We start from the raw sequence: 19,364 nt of genomic DNA, 5'->3' as shown, positions 1-19,364 counted from the left end.
CAGCGGGCATCTGCTTTGTGCCCAGCTGTCCCGAGCACGGGCAAGCGGCCGCAGAGTGCCCGCCCCTGGGAGCTTCCATCCTGGCGGGAGGGGCCGGGAGCGGACATGAACGGCGGTGCCCGGCGTGTCTGTGGTAGGCTCGAGACGGGCACCAGCTGAGCTGAGCAGCACTGTGAGGGAGAATGTGGGGTCTCTCTATTTTTTTTATTTTTATTTTTTAAGATTTTATTTATTTATTTATTTATTTATTTTAGAGAGGGAAGGGAGGGAGAAAGAGAGAGAGAAACATCAATGTGCGGTTGCTGGGGGTCATGGCCTGCAACCCAGGCATGTGCCCTGACTGGGACTCGAACCTGCGATACTTTGGTTCCCAGCCCGAGCTCAAGCCACTGAGCTACGCCAGCCGGGGCCTAATTTTATTTTTTTAATAAAGAGGGAACTGAGAGTACGTGACCTACTCACAGGGAGCTAACAACAAAACCCTGTTTTAAATCGAATGGCATAACATTTACGGTTTTGGATAATTTGAAAGAATTTATATACTTGACTACATAAACATAATTTTGTATTTATATTTTTCGTTATTTAAATCATTTATTTTTAATTACAATTAATAATTAAGTAGTTTAAATTGAATAGCATAAAATGTAAAGGAAGGGTCAGCACTATGATGTTTTAATCTGACCAAATTACTCATGAGCTCTGGCTCTATTCATTGGCTGGGTGTTACTTTAGAAAAATAGAAGTTTAATACTTGTTTTCTGTCAATACAAGTTTTCATGTCTGTGTAAACAGTTGTTAAAATGACTGTAGCATGTGGCTGATTCCGACTACAGGTTTATGAAGTGTTGTCATCAAAGACTAATTAAGTTAAAGGCTTCACTTGTACCCGTGTAACTAAAGTGCTAGCACTTTTAATTATTCATAAAGCTTATTTATAAAAAAATGATTCAGATGACATGATTAGTTTTTAATATTTAATTAGAGTAGTTAGTATATTTTCTGAGTGGTAGTGAATGCAATTTTAGTATCTGCCTAATATAAACCAAATGTTTTTTCTTAGTCTTTTTCAGAGCTTTTTGTTAAATTTCTAGAAACAGAATCTCACCCATCCATCCCACCACCAAGGCTTTCTGTTCATGACATGAAACCTTTAGATTCACCAAGGAGGAAACTAGATACAAATGTACCACAAAGTTATAAAGGTAAAACCAGATACTTATTTTTGGTTTTAATTAACTGTTTAATTTAAGATTATGTTCTACTCATAACTGTTAACTTTTAACTGTGTAATTTATGATTATGTTTTACAGTGATACTAAATTTTTATAGTTTTTGAAAATGTACAATAGCTTCTTCCAAAATTCCAGTAAGACATTATATTTTGGCTTCATATATTCTGTGGTGACCTGATACGTAATTGCTTTAGATTGATTGAAACAGTATGAAACATCTTCCCTTTGTGTATTGGTATAATTGTTCTCTGTCTGTATAAGCCACTTGGACTTACTGGTATTCTTCTCGGAAGAGGGGGTGACGTGGTGAGTCTTCGCCCAGTTACCCGTTTTCCTTTCCCACAAATGGTGCTTTTTCTCATCGGGGAAGTGTAGTTTACAGTTAGAGAAAGATTTTTTTCCCCTCTGGAAATCTCAGCGTTATTATGTTCAATGCCCAAACCTTAGCATGTTAGTAACATTTATTATAAGGGCAGTTTGATCAACTGGCTTAGACATCCAGGAACACCGGGCGCACTCTTACATGTGGAAAGATCTGCCTGGAAGCAGCGGACGGTTTGGAGGTGAACGTGTGCCACGTAGTTTTCACCCCACTGTCCACGAGGTCTTTACGGAGGTCGCTCACCACTTCACAGTGACGTTGTTGGAGGTCTTGGTGCTGAAGCACAACCCCATGCAGTGCGACACTGGGCACAAACCGAACACCTGGTTCAGTGAAAACTGATTGTTCAGCCTAACTCTCTAGAGAAATAATCTAATTGACCATTGTTTTCAAGCCTCTGAACGTCTAAGAGATGATCGGGTAATGCAGCGATTTCCACCCGAGTGCCACGGGGGTTTTAATGCGCGAGGCCCCCGGCTGCTCAGTCGGGGGCGCGACCGCTTTCCCCTGAGGTCGCCAACCAGAAATGGCAGCAGCCAGCACAGCGACAGCCATCCAGTGTGGATGGACCAAAGTCAGACCTATTTTTTGTCAGATTGGCAAAAAAATATTTTTTTTGGTGTGCCACAGAACTTCAGTAATTAAGAACTTCAGAACTTAGTGTGTGCCGTGAGTGCAAAAGGTTAGAATTGCTGAGCTGATGTAATGAGTGTGTTGCTTTCATTTGGTAAGTTAATATGGACCTGATTGTTGGCATCGTAATGTGGGTGCCTAATTGTTTGAGGAAAAGCAAGTTCTGAAGTCCTTCACCTTTCAGGTGGGTAGTTAGAGAGTCTGCCTTGTGACTTAGACAACACTCTTTAAAACGTGGTTATGGTGTGGGAGCTAAAAAAGAATAACTTTCTTCTCACCTCCTGTGTTCTTTTATCGGGGCCAACCAATCAAATTAACAGAGACGGATTAACAGGAGACAATAAAATTTCTAATGTGTGTGCATGGGGAATGCACAGAAGCATGAAAATTCCAAAGACAGGCAACACTGGGTGTGTGGCAGAATTGTGGACAGCGGAGCAGGGCTGGGATAGGCTCTGAGATTCCCGAAGTGAGGGTGGGCTGCGCACGCGGAGGAGCGGGCATGCGGGGCGGGAAGACCCTCGCTGGCCACTCCAGACGCTGGCCGCCCCGCTGACAGGCCCCGCCCGAGCCCGCCCACTGGCTGAGCTCCATGGTGGGGGGGGGGCGGCGCTGCTGGGGCGAGGGCCGGACCTCCGCGCCTCCGGGGCGGGAAAGGGGGAGACGCTCAGGTTCTTTCTGGGTTTTTCTTAATTACCAGCTTGAAAATCAGTGTCCTCAGCGGCAAAACTTTTGTTCCCCTGCAACAGTGAATGACGTTTATCAGTTCTGTGACTTGTATGTAAATGTAAAATGGGAATATTAATGTGTTTGATGAAGTAGGATTCAGTCACATCTTCTTCTGTCCCCTCTCCTTCCTCCCGTCCTTCCTCTCGTCCTTCGTTCTTCCGTGTTTCATGGACCCTGCTTACTGGGCCCAGGACCCAGCGGCGTAATGAGCTGCATTTACTTAGGGGCCAGGCCCGGGAGCCTGAAACGCACGTGTGGTGCTGGTTAAATAACCCGGAGGGGGCTAAACGATTCCCATCTTGTCGTTCAGATGTGACAGAGCCCCGGTCTGGCAGGAGGGCGGACGTGAACCCGTTCCTGGTGACCCGCTCGGCGGCCGTGCCGCTCGTGAACCCCGCGGGGCTGGGGCCCGGCGGGCCAGCGCACCTCCTCCTGAAGCCCATCTCGGACGTGCTGCCCACGTTCACGCCCTTGCCGGTGTCGCCGGACAACAGCGCCGGGGTCGTCCTGAAGGACCTTCTGAAGCAATAGGCGGCGCTCCGGCCGGAAAGGACAGACCGAGCACTTAAACCGTGAACACTACGTGGATGCACTTGATCACAAAGTGGCCTTTCGGAAAAAGTCATGTATTTGTCTGCACTTGTACTTTCTCTAAATTTAATAAAGATATTCTTAATACTTTTAGAAATTGCAGGTGTCACAGGAGGAAATGTTTGCTGCATTACTGCTTTTTTTCCTTCTCTGATTTGACCCAATTTAAGCTAGAAACATTTGATTTTTTTATCTTAAAAGAAATAGAAAAGTAAAAAACAAAAATACTAGTAGCTATATATCAACTTTTAATTTTTTCTCTGATTTTCAAACTCATTTAGGCTAGTAATAAACCTGTGTTTTCTCTTTTAAAGATAACCAAGAGATTTGCCAAAAAAGAAAAGGAAAAAGAAAAGAGCAGTGGCTGATCTGCCCAGTGCAGAAAGCCGACGTGAAGTCCGTGTCAGTCACCCTCAGAGGACTCGTGCGCACGGGCGAGAGCAGCGCCGTCCCTGGGAGCACGCGGGTGTCCGGGGGTGGGGGGGTGCGTGCCGGGCTCTGTGCAGTTTCATCACTGCGACCCGCGTGACCCGCCACTACGGCACAGGTGCATCGTGTGACCCCTCGGGCTGTCCCCTCCCCTGGGCCCCACCTCTGGCCGCCACCCAGTGCTCTCCCGTGTCCAGGGCGCTGTCACTTCAAGAGTGCTGTGTGAATGGCATCAAGCAGGACTGTGACCTTTTGAGACGGACTTCCTCCCTCAGGGCAGCGCCCTGAGACCCGTCCGAAGGGTGGCGTGCACGGTATCCGCAGGTGCTCACTGCCGGTCCCCGAGTTGGTCGTGCGAGCTGAGGTGTCTTTGTAGGGTGTCGTCTGAAAGCTAATGGCTTCCTCACACAACTTGCGTGTGAGTGTGAAACCGTACAGCTGCATTTACGAAACTACAAGTAGCAATATCACTCTGCGTGACCCTCCTGCCCCGTCGAGGGGCTGCCGTCCGTGCTCTGAGCGCGGGGGAGCTGCTCCGACGCCAGCGCCCGGTGTTGGGGGCTCCAGAATAAAGGGGCGTCTCTTCAATTTTTTATAAGCCCATCATGAAAAATCCTGACTCGGAACTCGATCAGGATGTTCACGTTTGTATTCGTTGTTGATGTTGTATATTTAAAGACCTTTCTTGGAAATTTTGTAAATTTCAACATGCCTTTGAAGTAGAAACATCTGTATAACAAGGAAATGTGAAATGATACTAATCCAAATATGTAAATAGTCCTGGCTCCGGCCAGGGTGCATTTGATTATCTGTAAATTTTGCCGTGGCTAACTCGACACTTTCTACTGTATTTGGGAGAGTGGAGATACTGGTGTACTGATGGGTAAAACTGGTTTTCCTGAAGAATTTGTAACCGAGGCATTGCTGCTTCACACCATCGTGTCTCCTTGACTAATTTATTTATACTGCCATTCTTTGTTTCGTACGTGTGAAAGGAAGCGGTCATACCGGTTCTACATTAGAACTGTCCGACTGCCTCCCGTCTGTTTTACCTGTTATTTCTCTCATGGGATTATGACCCTGGGGTCTTACATGATCCTTTCAAAGACATTTTCACCAACCATCCTCAATCATTTGCTGCTTGCCATTGAAGTTTCATTTCAGTGTGGAGCATCTGAAATAAAAGTTCTAAGTTAAAAAAAAAAAAAAAGAAAACAGACACATGATCTTTCATTTTGGAGAAGTAGAAAATGCAAAAATCTTTGTTTTATTTTGAAAATTAAGATTTAAGTAGTGGGCATTTAAGTAGCCTGTCGTCAGATTTTAAATGCCTTTTGTGACACATTCAGTATTTCCTTCCCCGCTCAAAACAGCCCGTCCCCCCTCCGCCCCATAGGTTGACGTGAGTCCGCAAGCTGTTGTGTGCAGATTGCGCATCCGAGTGTCACTGCACGGCCTGCCGTGGCTGCTATTCAGTGAAGTCCGTGACCTTGGGCCGAAGCTGCAGTACCTCATGTTTCAGCTGTGTCATCGTCGAAACTATAGCTCCCTGGTATGCACACTAAGTGTTTGTTGATCTAAACCAGACATAACTCATCCTTTTCTGCAACTAAGTTGTGTAAGAGATGGACCATCTGCGTCCGCTCAAGGAATCTTTTTAGTAGCCACAGAGTGATGAAGCATATAATTCTAGTGTCAGCAATAGGGCACTGCTAACGAACTATACTGCAATATTTTAAACTGCAGTAATTTCACTGTTTCCTTCTCTGCAAACTTAGGAGACTTTGTGGTTGAACTTTGCTTTAGCTGCCACAGTTTTTCACAACATTCCCAATGGCTTTCAGTACTGTGAGAGAAAATCCAGCCAGACATTGAATGTGACATTTTCAGTACAATTCTGTATTGTGTGGTTGGTTTGAGTTTTAGTTCAAGCCATTATTGCTTTAAAAGGAAAAAAACAACAAAAAACATGAGAAGAAAGAACTTCCTTACAATCAGCCAATTATAATATTTAATATTCCCCTCCCCCCCAAATAAAGCCTCCAGTTCACTTTAACCTTTTAATGGTTAATTGAAAGGGGCGAAAAGACTCTCAAAATGCTTATTTACTCAGTAGGTGGAAAATAAAAAACTTCAGGGATGGGGAGTGATGAAAATTACTGAGAAAGTGCTATTCATCCAATTCGAAGCACTTGAATTTGATTGCTAAAGCTAATGAAGTTTTTCATGTGTCAGAGTACCGGAACCTCTTCCACCAAAATATTAATTTTGTAAGGATCAAACCAGTGACACTTGATATTTATAATTCCTATGGGAAAAGTAATGGCACTTTCAATGTTCTGACATTTGTGATGATTTCCCAGTGTTTACTTTTTTTTAAACTTAAGGTTTCAGTACTCAAAATTGCTAAGTTGTCTTTTGATTTTTAGGGAAATAACTAAATGTGGGAAATTTACAACCCAACTATAAGATTGGGCTGTGTTTTGTACAGCTAAAGTCAATGCATATCTGAATTTCTCAGGAGCACTGCAAGGCAGGGGAAAAAAAAAAAACTCCAAATAAAAATGATATATGTGAGTTGGCCATGTCTTCATCCACAATAAAAAAAAAAAGATTTTTTAACAAACAGCTGCTGACTTTTTCTTTAGAAGGGGAGAAATGACTTACACATGTTGTTTATAACAGCCGTTGATCCACTACTGGAGCTAATGTCTTCACCGGATGTCTGCTGGGAGGATGCGCTGTGAGCCCTGGAACTGCGAAGTACGAGCAGTTCATTAGATGCTTCACATTAGCCATACGACTTTTTTTTCTTTTGAGTTCAAAGGTGACATTCTGCATCACGGGGCTCTTGGAGTTTCTGCAAGATAATCAAGTCACGTCTTCAGTGCCTTCGTGTTTTCTAAGATGTGGCACTCGACTGTTTTTAACTTGAACGTGTGACGGCTGTGCTGGAAGGAAGCTGAGAGGTGGATTCGGTCGGCCCTTTCTGTGGGGCCTTTCACAGAATCACTGTGGGCTGTGGGACTGATTTTTCTCGTCTCTGAAATAACCTACATAGCAAAGTGGGGTTGGAAGGATCCAAAGACACATTCGTTCATAGTATTTATTAAGCGAACACACGTACCGCTTGTGGACAAGTGTCAGCAGTTGAGATTATGGCCAAAGAGTGCATAACAACGCCAGGCGTGGGGCCTTAGCCAAAGCCAAGACTCGTGTCAGGAAGGTAGGGGGAGGTCAAAAGTGTGGAGCGCTTGCAGCGCTCTGTGGTCAAGAGAAGCTGGAAGGAAACGCCTTTGGATTTAGGGACCAGGGATCTGTCGGCTTTGACTTAGAGCTGTGTTGGCGCAGTGGTGGGAGGAATAGCGGGATTCTTAAGGGAGTTGAGTAGGGGATGAGCCATGGAGATAGTGTTTGTTGGCAAGTCTTCTGAGAAGTTAGACGGTGGGGGGAAGAGGACATTAGGAGAAGAAAGTGGGGTGGGGGGAGATTGGCTTCAGTGGGGAGGCTTAAGCGTGTGCAGGTGCGAACGCTAACAGGATGGAGAGGGTGCAGGGGAGAGCCCCGGAGGAGGCGGGCTGAGAGTCCAGACACAGGTGGAGGGACTGGCCTTGGACAGAGAGGGCTCCTTTGTTAGCACAGGAGCGATGGAAGAGAGGGAGAGGCGGACAGCAGGTGCATCTGAGAGGAGGGAAGTGGGAATTTTCTTCTGTGAGATTGGCAGGGAACTTCATGGGCTAATGTGAGGGGCCTGGGGAGGGTCCGAGGCTTGAGACACTCACAGCAAAGTGGGAGAGACAGACTTCTGTCCCCATCACTAGAGAAGTGTGGGAGGTGCTAGGGCCCTGACTCCGTCCTGGCAGACAGATGGGAGGAGGGGGTGTAGTTGTCCAAGGAAGCAACGCTGGCGCAGTCAGGGAGGAACTGCTAGCGAGCTAGCAGTTAATGTCCAGCGGTTCTTGCCCTAACCAGTTCTGATGGACTACGGAAGGTTATTCACCTGGACTTGTTTTCCAGTCCTTGGGGCTCAGGTCGCACGAATACATGATGTGGTGGAAGGTTTTACTGCGTGTCAGTCATTTAATACGTCCAGTAAGTCAATGATCCTTCTTAAATACACCAACATTTGTTTTGGAGATGAAGAAAACTTCAAGAATGTTAGTAAGTGGATCATTAAGGCAAATGTTTGAACCCTTAGTTTGTTTTCTTCCTTGGCTGCTTGTGCATCAAAATTTTAGCCCTTCAGGGTTAAGAAATTAATCATTTGCACTATGATGATATTTTAACTGTGATACTTTTCAGCTGTGACTTTTTTTTTTCACAAGAGCGCTCTCCTTTCTCCTTTGCAGCCTGAACATTCTTTGACTTCAGTGAACTATTTCTGACCCTCAAAAATTAAATCTCGATGATTGAAAATATTTGTGAACTTAATGTAAGAGTTTGGTAAAGTCGTTTCCCAGCTATCCTTGGTCTGTTAGAAATGTAAAATATAGTCTTCTTTTGTTTGTGGAATATAAGGTATTTAAATGTCAGGGGCCGTTCAACTGTGAGTTTTCCTCTAACAATGGTGAATCGGTGTATATTCTTGAATGAATACATTTCCCAAAGGGCGAGGTCCACGCCAGACGGTGAAGCGAAACATGATTTCTTTTAAAGAAAAGAACTGGAAGCAAAAGGAACATAAATTTGCTTCAGGTTTCCTCAGCAGCTCCTTCCATTCCGCTGTGTTTTAAGAACCACGGTGTCATCTGTGAGTTAACACATTCGTCCCTTTATGAAAGGGATTTTCAGGCACTCCCTGAATAAAAAATGGAGTGGCGGTGATAAAGTTACAAATTCTAGACTAATGAGGTAATTTTTTATTTTTGAAAACGTATATGGAATGTGTCGTCTTTGAACAGTTTTGGAGTCCTTTCAAGCTCATTTCCCCAAAGCATTTAGCATGCCTCGCGCATGCACACTCCCCACCAGGACAGACCACATGTGTGTGTGCAACCTGCCTCGCTGTCTCCAGGACCGCACTTGCCAACCGCAGCTCCTGGGTTGAAAAAGATCGATAGCAAAAACCCATGCTCCACAGAATTGCTACTTGAGAAATGGACTTCCATTTCTTAAAATGTTTTCACTCCGTTTTTTTTCTTTTAAACATAGTAGCTTTCCCCGGTGAAGTCATTTTCGTTTCTGCGGTCACGCTCTGATTTGTGTGTGTCAGATGTTTCCATCATCCGAGAGTAGACAATGCGGATATGAGGGGGGACAGACAGCTGGCCGCGGCCGTGTGAAGAGGTCAGCCAGTCCCCCCTGCCAAAAAACAAGTGTTGTAACCAGAATGGTCAAAAACAACCGTTTGGGGGTTCTGCTAATTGCCTTTGCAGACAAGACCTTGAAAACTGTTCCGTTTTGAAAAACTTCTAGAGCTGCAGGTAAGACCCACTGGAGTCTGTGGCCTTCCTGCCTGAGGCTCCCCCCAGCCCCCCCACCCCCGAGCATCCTGGTTTATCCAGCACCGGGCCAAGTCTGAAAAGCAGCCTCTTTGTTGCCTGAGGGGTGAACTCCACGGAGTGGGGGTGGGGGCTGTGCAGAAATCGTGACTTTGTCAGTCAAAAGTAGCAGGCTTGGAAAGGAAATGTGGAGAGAACTCCGCGTTGCTAGCCTGAGGTTGCAATTCAGGTAGGGCGAAGGCTGACCAGTGGAAACTTAATGAGGAGCCCCTGGAACCGGGACAGCCACACAGGATCCTGGCTGACGGGAAGAACTGACTCATGTGCGGGGGGGCCTGAGGGGGGGACACGAGAGCCCAGTGGGCAGAACAGCCTCAGCCAACAGCAGCCTGGCGTGTGTGCTTTTCTCAGTCAACACGCAGATCCATTGGCAACGGACGGAAGCCACGTGGGCTCTCGGTGTTCAATGAGCACAACCTCCTGCTGACCATCAAGCCACAGACGGCAACCTCTGGGGAGCCAGAATGAGGGATTACAATGAGGATATAAAAAGAGCCATGGCTGTATGGCTCAGCTGGTTGGAGTGTCAACCCGATGTGCCAAGGTTGCAGGTTCGAACCCCGGTCCAGGCACGTAAAGACTTAACTAATGAAGGCATAAGGACATGGAACAACACCACACTCTCTCTCTTTCTCTCTCTCTCTCCTTCTCCCCTCCACCCTGCCCGCACACACACATCAGTAAGAAAAAAAAACAGCACAGACATTAGGAGCTACACTGTCCTGTGGGGAAGATGGCTTCCTCTGTTTAAATCCAAATTTTAAACCCTGGCTGGCGTAGCTCAGAGGATTGAGCTTGGGCTGCGAACCAAAGTGTCGCAGGTTCGATTCCCAGCCAGGGTACATGCCTGGGTTGCAGGCCACAGCCCCCAGCAACCGCACATTGATGTTTCTCTCTCTCTTTCTCCCTCCCTCCCCTCTCTAAAAATAAATAAAATGTTTTTAAAAATCTTTAAAAGATCCAAATTTTAAAAATCAGAAAAATACTTCAGAATCAATAGTTGCTACACACAATTTAAATTATCCAGATTTCAACCAACAACCGTGAGGAATGCAAAGAACACAGTGTGACCCATACTCAGGGAACATGCCTTCCAAAGAAACCCGGTTTAGCCCGCAGAGACTGCGGAGAGGGGTTGTCAATGCAGAAGCCTGAGGGAGGTCTGTTCGAGGGGTGCAGAACGAACGCTCGTGTGCTCCTTGCTCAGCTCTATCAAATCTGAACATTACGCTGTGTTTTCTTAAAAAAGCGTTTTTAACTTTTTATGAGAGAAAATGTCGAACATAGACATGAGGACATGGAACGACACCCACTTTGACGATTAACAGCTCAGGATTATCAACTCTCATTTGATCCTCACCACTGCCACCGCCCACTCCCTCTTGTTATCGGGGGATGCGTTTTTAACGCCGCAACCAGGAGCCAGTCCTGCTACTTTCTGTAGGACAACAGGAGTGATCCTGCAAAGGCATGCCTGCATCTCCTGTTCCTGAACTCTGCAGGAAGGTTGTTGAAATTGAATATCCCATCCGGACACACAGAGAATCTCACATGGTCTCTCCTACATGTGGGGTTAAAAGTCTATTCTTAGCCCTGGCTGGAGTAGCTCAGTGGATTGAGCGTGGGCTGCGAACCAAAGCATCACAGGTTCGATTCCCAGTCAGGGCACATGCCTGGGTTGCAGGCCATGACCCCCAGCAACCGCACATTGATGTTTCTCTCTCTCTTTCTCCCTCCCTTCCTTCTCTAAAACAAATAAATAAATAAAATCTTTTTTAAAAAGTCTATTCTTTTGTTCAGTATGGCAACATACTATATGATAGTTGCATACCTGTTTTATTTTTATTTGGCAGAATTAAACGTTGACAGTGTAATGTGTCTTCTGATTTCGGAGGGCGTTGCTTTTACTGGTTGGGTAACTTCAAGAATCTGGGAACCACTGCCGCAGGTGGACTGTAAACAGGACATGAGGTCGCCTGAACATTCTACTATTATAAAACTTACATTAAATACTAACTTTGCCCCAAACCTCAGTATATGTTAAGTGTCAGAAAACTAACGGGCAAGAACGAAGCAGAGACAGCGCGTAGGAGAATGCCAGTAGCCGTTTTCTGGGGTGCATCTCTGAGGCTCCACGGTGAGGAGCACAGCGGCTTGAAGTCTTGGACAGTGGAGCGCCCCCATTTCCCACGGGAGTCCCTGGGCAGGCCCCATTCAAACAGGCCGTACGGAGAGCCCAGGTGTTCTCGCGAGTCTCCGAGTTTCCCGAGAATTCCGAGTGTGTGCGGCGGCTCCCGCCGAGCCGGTGGGCTGCGGAGGAGGACAGTCAGCCGCGGCGTGCGATAGGCGGAGGTGTCCCCAGGCAGCGGTTCAGACACCTGCTCCCGGCCCCTGTGCTGCCTCAGGTGGTAGGATCTTGGGTAAATTAGTCCCTCCGGGCCTTCGCTCTCACATCTGTAAAACTGGGTGGCAGTGCACGGTTCCTAAGTCCGGTACTCGGTCCTTCCTCCAGGCAGTGATCTTTTCAACGCCCCCTCGACTGGCGAGGGTCCTCCCTGGACGCGCCCTTGGCCTGTGCACCCCTGCTAGGCTGATCAGGCACTCCCGGTAACAACCAAAGAGCAAGTGTCCTAACCTTTAGTGAGGACCTACTGTGCCTTGGCACCTGCTAGGTGTTTTATGAACACTGTTTCCTTTACAACATCTTGATGTTATTTCTGCCCCCCCATTTTATAGCTGAAAACCTGGAGCTCAGCAAGGTTAACAACTAGCTTAGGGCGCTGCATTTGCCAGGATTCTCCAGAGAAACAGAGCCCGTATTTTTAAACATTGCATATGTTTAACATAAGCATGACACAGAGGGCAGAAACCGTGAAGGATGGGATGAAGACATGTAAACACATAGAAATGTAAATGTATGCATTGCCGAAAGTGCCATAGATTAAGAGGTAAAAACAAACTAAGAAAAATATTTGTAATATATGAAATGATAACGGGGACATCTCTGTACTACAGAAACAAAGACGGGCAGAGTAAGTAAAGGTAATTGATGCTCCTTAAGTTTTCCGGCGGAACTGGCTGCTTGCCCCCTGATGTCCGTGTTCTGCTTGCGCAGTAAGAGAACTCCGGATTTTTAGCTAAGTAGGTTCATGGTCTCTCAGAACAGACCACCTCTCCTAGTGTCCCTTGCAGCTAAATGCTGCTACAAGGGACACGTTCCAAAATGTAGGTGTGGTGGCAGTGCACCGTTTTGGACCTTGTAACGTAGGTCAACACTTTAGAGATTGCTAGGCAACAAGATAGAAGGAGCCTGAGTCTCCGGTACCTTAAAGGAACAGGGCTGCCAAATTAGCCCTCAACCACCAACCTACAGAACGTGAGACCATGAGTCATTTTATCCTGAAACATACCTGTGGAGCTATTCCTATTGAAACACACACCACCATCACCACCACCACCCACCACCACCCAAACCCCTAACCAAAGCCACCACTGGGTGGAATCCTTTCGACTTTTTAATTAGTTCACAGGGAGTGGCTGGGTGCCTGGTAAGCCAGGAGAGGAAGTAGGCTTAGGGAAATATCTCCAAAGGAGTTGGACATTTGGGTCTGCAGAGAAAGAGGGGAGTCAGGGACGATGAGAGGGATTTGAGGCGTCCGCACAATGCTGACCCATGAATGTCCCATAACACCTGCAGGCTCGGTGACTGTGTCCCCAAGAAGACGGTGAGAAAAACTAGAGAGGCTGCATTTGCCTTTTGGGGGACTCTTTAGCCAGGGAGGAGGAGAAAGAAAAGAGGCTGGGCAGTCGTAGTGAGCAAACCAGGGTAACCTAAAGTCACAGACACGAGGGGGAAGATGGATTCCCAGTGGTCAAATCCTTCAAAGAGACAGAAGAACAGTTAAAGAATGAAGAGCACAGTATTTCACCAAGGGAGCACCGAGAAACTTAGGAAGCATCATTTTGGGTAAATGGTGGCAACACGGCCAGACGCCAGAGGATTTGGGTGGGACTAGTTGGTGAGGAAGTGGCTGACACATGTACCCATGTGTCACGGATACTAGCTGTGCAAGCAGGCAGTCAGAGGAAGCACGTGTTGACCCTGAGAGGGAGTATGTGTATATCTTCCAAGAACTCCTTGTGATTAATTGGGCTCAATTAGCCGTTGCTGGCAGAGGCCTCTCACACACTCAGTGTCTTAGGGAAAAGCACAGACTGAGCCAGCGTCCTGCACTGGGTTCCTGCCATCTGAGCCCAGCCTTATGAAGAAGCTCCTGAAATCATCTTTCAACCAATAGGACTGAGACCCGCCCTGTCTCATTGGACATGCAGAACTACATCTCCATTTGCATCACTACTAGCCAATCAGCGGCTCCATAATGACCATCAGGATGCAAGATTGTGACCAATCAGGAAAGTGCTATTGGATCAATCAGACTGTGCAAATCTGGATTCCTCATTTACATAAAAATGGACCAAATGGAGACTAAGGCAAGACTTTATACAAAAGCAATCTCTGCTTTATCTCAACAGAACCTGCTATGGTTTCCACTGGAGACTGCATCTCCTAGGTTTGCGAAGTGATTACCAGATTGCAAAGTGATTACCTGAATACTTTCTCCCTTACCACACCCCATACTGGGGATTTCTGTTGGTATTATTGGATTGGCCAAAAGTTCATTTGGGTTTTTTTTTCTGTAAAATGGCTCTAGTAGTACTTAGTTGTCTTTAACTTCATTTGAAACACTTTTGTTAGATTGTATTGTGACAGCTGTCGTATCAGTGTGCATTTTTAAAAACTTACCAAAATTGGTGAATTTTTGTGTAGCCATTTTAATATTGAAGATGGAAGAAAATAGGTAACATTTTCAGCATATTATGCTTTATTATTTAAAGAAAGGTAAAAACAACTAAAACACACAAAAAAGATTTGTTCAGTGCATGGAGAAGGTGCTGTGACTGACCAAACGTGTCAAAAGTGGTTTTCGAAGTTTCCTGCTGGAGATTTTTCCCTGCACAATGCCCCACGGTTGGGGAGACCAGTTGAAGCTGATAGTGATCAAAGCAAGACATTAACTGAGAACAATCAATGTTATACAATGCAGGAGATAGCCGACATACTCAAAATACCCAAATCAATAAAGTTATTGGTGCAAATGAAAAATCTGTCTTTCATTTTATGGAAAAAACCATACGGACTTTTAGGTCAGCCCCACAGGTTGGTGGCAGTGGACTTGTGCTGGAACAAGTCGTGGTCAGCTGGAAAAACGAGGGCTCTAGGATCGAAGGGGCTTGGTGTAGGCTGGGGACTTGACTGTTCGCTGTCTGTGAGGCCGTGAGGTCTCTAGGGCTGTTTGCTCCCGTGCAGAAGGGAGGGGCCCTGTTTGATGGCAGCCTCGTGGGGGGGTCAAAGGAGAGGGCGTGGTCGCGTCGCGCACCGTCAGACACGTGCGGCAGCGTCCCCTTCCCTGTTTCTCCTCCTCTCGAGTAAGGCATTCTGATGTGATTATTTGGGACAGTGAAAAAAATAAACAATTTAATATGAAGTCAAAATAGATCACTACATATATTAATTTTGTGAAATTCACCCTCAATTTGAGGCATCATATTTAAAAAAAAAAAAGCTAATCTCCTGGCTGGCGTAGCTCAGTGGATTGAGCGTGGGCTGTGAACCAAAGCATCGCAGGTTCGATTCCCAGTCAGGGCTCATGCCTGGGTTGCAGGCCATCACCCCCAGCAACCTCACATTGATGTTTCTCTCTCTCTTTCTCCCTCCCTTCCCTTTCTAAAAAGTAAATAAATAAAATCTTTAAAAAATATATTTAAAAAAAATAGCTCCTCTGTTTTCCAGCCCATGCCACAGTGAGGAAATCAAGTTTCACTGGAGCCAGGAAAGTCCCACTCAGCAGACGATAGCCTCTTACAGTCACATTATAATTCGCATTTTGTGAAGTTGTTCTGTAGTCGTGATTGTGTTTAACTCCGGTGATGGGAGGTGGGGTAGGTGTTGGGATCCCTATTTTGCAAATAAAACATTTTTAAAAAAATAACACTTAGCAAAGGAAGTGATGGTCTCTAGAAGCCAGCGAGGGTCCTTTAGCAGTCCATGCTCTACGAACCTCACTTTCTTTTCTGAAACAGAATTGCTAGATCAGGAAATGCTATCGATACTGTGCACTGTGATGGTAGCTGGGCATCTGATAAAGTCTCCCACCAAGTCTTTGTGGACAAGGTGGGGCAATGGAAGCTGAATGCGAGAAGCTGGCAGCACCCCGAGTTAGAGCATCGGCACTGGCCCCGCAATGTGCAAGAAAGAGAAGTGAATCGGTGCCTCGGTGCCCAGCTGGACGGAGGGCTCCCTTCTAGCACCCGTCCTGAATTTTTAAAAATTAGTATTAATTTTGAGAGTGAGATCAATTTGTTGTTCCACTTATTTATGCATTCATTGATTGGTTTCCCGTAGGTGTCTGACCCGGGACAGATCCCACAACCTTGCTGTATCAGGATGGTGCTCTGACCACCGAGCTATCCAGCCAGGGCTGTCCTGGTACATGTTCAGTGGTAACTCCGATCAAATTAAAGACATCGTTACCAGCAGATCTGTAGTTGTCAAAGCTGGGAAGAACACTTAATACTTTAGGTAGTAAACATGTTGAAAAAGATCTGGAACGATGAACAAAAATTTCATAGGGACACATGCAAAACTTTGTTTTTCACTAAAAAAACATTAGCAACCCAAGTACGGGATGGAGATGGCGTTCAGCAGCCTGTGTCCCGTGGACTGTTTTTGTTGGTGCAAGTTCAGTCTGAACCGAGGGTGAGGCAGCCAGGAGAAGGGGAGGGTGTCCAGGCTGCAGCAGGGTCTCGTGGCTCACAGAGGACCCGTGGATAGGGCTGGGGTGTTCAGCTGGGCAAAAGGATACCAGCTCTGGCAAGAGAGGGAACTGTTTTCACAAAAAGGAAGCTGGTTTTGTAGCAGAGAGAGTAGCCCATGGCTTCGGGGTGGAGGGGAATGACGACCCGGGGGAGGTGGTTACATGCAGGGAAATAGATTTGGGTTCAACTCAAGACAATTTTCTAACAATCGGAAACCGTTCGACAGTGAGTGGGGCTGTCTTGGGGAGGCCATGATTTCCTTGTTGGTGAAAGTGGGCAATGCCACATGTACCGGACATTAAAGATACTTTGGAAAGGGTTGTGTAGGGGTGGGAATTTGGACCCAGTGATAGCCATGAGGATAACTGACTTGTTTTATTCCCCCGACAACCCTGAGAGGTTTGTACTATTTCTCTTTTGCAGACGAGGAAGCAGAGATGCTGAGAGGTTAAGCGACATGTGCAAAGTCACCTGGCAGGGCAACTCAGACCCAAGTCTTTCATCGGAGCCCTTTTTCTTTCCCTTTTATCCCAGCCCTGCAGTTTTAGGATGGAAACCATCTCTGAGGCCGTGGACAGTTTGCTTTCAAGACCCTCTATTTGCTCATGTAGAAAATGGGCACATTGCCTTGGCTGGCGTAGCTCAGTGGATTGAGCTCAGGCTGCGAACCAAAGTGTCGCAGGTTCGATTCCCAGTCAGGGTACATGCCTGGGTTGCAGGCCACGGCCCCCAGCAACCGCACATTGATGTTTCTCTCTCTATCTCCCTCCCTTCCCTCTCTAAAAATAAATAAATAAATAAAAATCTTAAAAAAAAAAAGAAAATGGGCACATTGATTTCCCCTCCCCCAGAGCCTTTAGGGAGGTTGACGGCATAAGTGAGGTAATATGTGGTACTAAGTCATTTAAAACCCTCTCCACCCCTCCAAAGAGCCCTACCTAGATAGAGGATATTTTTCAATAAATGAACCTCATATTTTGAATAGATAATACATGCACATACTACAAAATTCAGATTATACCAAAGAGTGAGCAGTGCAGAGCAAATTGTCCCCTCACCTCTCTCATCCAGCCAGCGACCCGACCTCCTTCTTGGAGACGAACGGTGCTAACAGGCTCCTGCGTTTCTGTGCACACACACACACACACACACACACATATGCAAGAACGTGTGTGCCTACGTTCTCTCCAGTAATGGCATGCTTTAGACACAGGTCCACAACTAACCTTTCCACTTCTTACTACGGTAGGCTGATGTAGGTGAACTTACCAATATTCTACCCTTTCAACCTAGAAAATACATGGGAAATCCTTCCATATCAGCACATATGGAGCTGCTTCAGTGTTTTGTTTTGTTTTTTAATAAAGTGTAACAGACAGAAGATTCCACAAACCCCAACTGTACACTCCCCTGTAGAATGAACACCCAGATCAATAATTGGGATATTACCAGCACCCAGAGGCCGCTGGAGCCCCTTTCAGTCACTGCCCCATTTTGATTTCTATACAGTGGAGGCAGCGAAGAGGCACCCTTGTGCGTCTAACTCTGTGTTATTGGTTGCACAGTCGTCCATTTCTGGGAGTCCCTTACCTTGTTGAACTCTGTTGACGCCCCAGTGATGGACGTTAAGGCTGTCTACAACCATGCGCTATTGCAAGCTTTGGGAACTATGAGCAACCTTGTATATATAATGCATTTTAAAGCATGTTTTATGATGGGAAATTTCCAACATGCATAAAGTAAATAGAATAAATGGACACTCAGCTTAGACAACTAGCAACCGTCTGCCATTCCAGTTAGAGCAGTTTTAGAGAAAGAACCACGTTTCCTCCCACCTTCTACATTCTCTCGGCTGGGCCAATAATCAAACGAACAGAGACACATCAACAGTGGAAAATCAAATTTCTAATGCATGCACATGGGGAATTCTCAGGATCGTGAACCAGCCTTGTTTCGTGGGAGGCAACACGCGGGACATGTTGGACGAAGGAGAGGAGCAGGGATCCCACGCAGTCGCCCGGTTTCGGAAGCGAGACTGTGGTTAAGAGGCAGGTGGGGGACACCGGAACGCACGTGGCTGGTAGATTCCTGCGCGCCCACCCGGAAACAATGAGCCGCGGGGGAAATCGACCAAACAGGCCCCTTGGGCCCCCTCTGGCCCTCCAGACTCAGTTCAAACGAGGCGGCCTGGGCGAGCCTCCTACGGTTCCCTTCCTGGAGAGAGGTCTTTCCCTCTGGATCTGTCAGGCCGCCAAGGGGGGAGGGTCCAAAATTCGGAGTCTTTTCTTAAATTAGCAGCTTAAAAGTCGAAGTCCCAAAAGGCAGCTTCAGGGTGGCAAAACTTTGGTCTCCTTCAGTACAGCTCCATTTACCTACCCAAAACATGCCCTCTGAGAAGGCTAGACGTGCAGCCTTTGGGGGCTGGGCTGTGGGACCTTGGGCTCACCCAGCCTCTCGCCACTGGGCTAAGGACGCTTCCTAAGCTCCGGGCCGCTCTCACGTGGCGCTGAGCGAGGCCCTCCTCACCCCGGGTGTTGCCGGCTGTGGGTGTGGCTTGGCCCAGGGCCCCGCAGGAAGATGCAGGTGGGGAGGGAGGAGCTTGGACTACTGCCAGTTCACTCTGGTCTTTTACGGAGTAACGTCTTTGGTAAGATTTCATTTGATGAAAAGGGTTTGAATGCTTTTTTTTTTTAAAAAAAAAGCAAGGAAAAAAAGTTTGAAGCCACCGATATAATGAAGAACTTAGCAGGGCGCTTTTAGGGTATGAGGATCGTCCTGCTTTCCTGGCGGTCCTTGTTGTCTTTTCAAAGCACCTTTTCTGTTGTTCAAGTCCCTTTCCAGCCAAGGGACTCTTTTTTTTTTTAGTGAAAAAGGGTTTTTTTTTGTTTTTTGTTTTGTTTTAGCTTTATTGGGCTAGAATTGACATATAACATTGTGTAAGGTTCAGGTGTGCGGCGTGTTGATGGGATCCGTGGACACTTTTTAATT

The 19,364-nt window shown here is 46.6% G+C and overlaps 1 protein-coding gene across 2 annotated transcripts in view; it reads left to right on the top strand.

Annotated features, from left to right (window-relative positions):
• Positions 1-6,621, top strand: part of TRIP11 (thyroid hormone receptor interactor 11) — a 62,948-nt gene extending 56,327 nt beyond the window's left edge. For both annotated transcript variants that reach the window (XM_045822009.1, XM_045822010.1), the window contains exons 20-21: positions 1,064-1,205; positions 3,290-6,621. In XM_045822009.1, the coding sequence (XP_045677965.1) occupies positions 1,064-1,205; positions 3,290-3,510 (363 nt within the window). In that variant the 3' untranslated portion in view covers positions 3,511-6,621. The remainder of the gene's footprint in view (positions 1-1,063; positions 1,206-3,289) is intronic.
• Positions 6,622-19,364: the final 12,743 nt, after the last annotated feature.

The sequence above is a fragment of the Phyllostomus hastatus genome, unplaced genomic scaffold, assembly GCF_019186645.2.
Source record: "Phyllostomus hastatus isolate PE091 unplaced genomic scaffold, TTU_PhHast_1.1 phas_scaffold_501, whole genome shotgun sequence".
NCBI lineage: Eukaryota > Metazoa > Chordata > Mammalia > Chiroptera > Phyllostomidae > Phyllostomus > Phyllostomus hastatus.
This window is presented reverse-complemented; position numbering and strand designations above follow the sequence as displayed.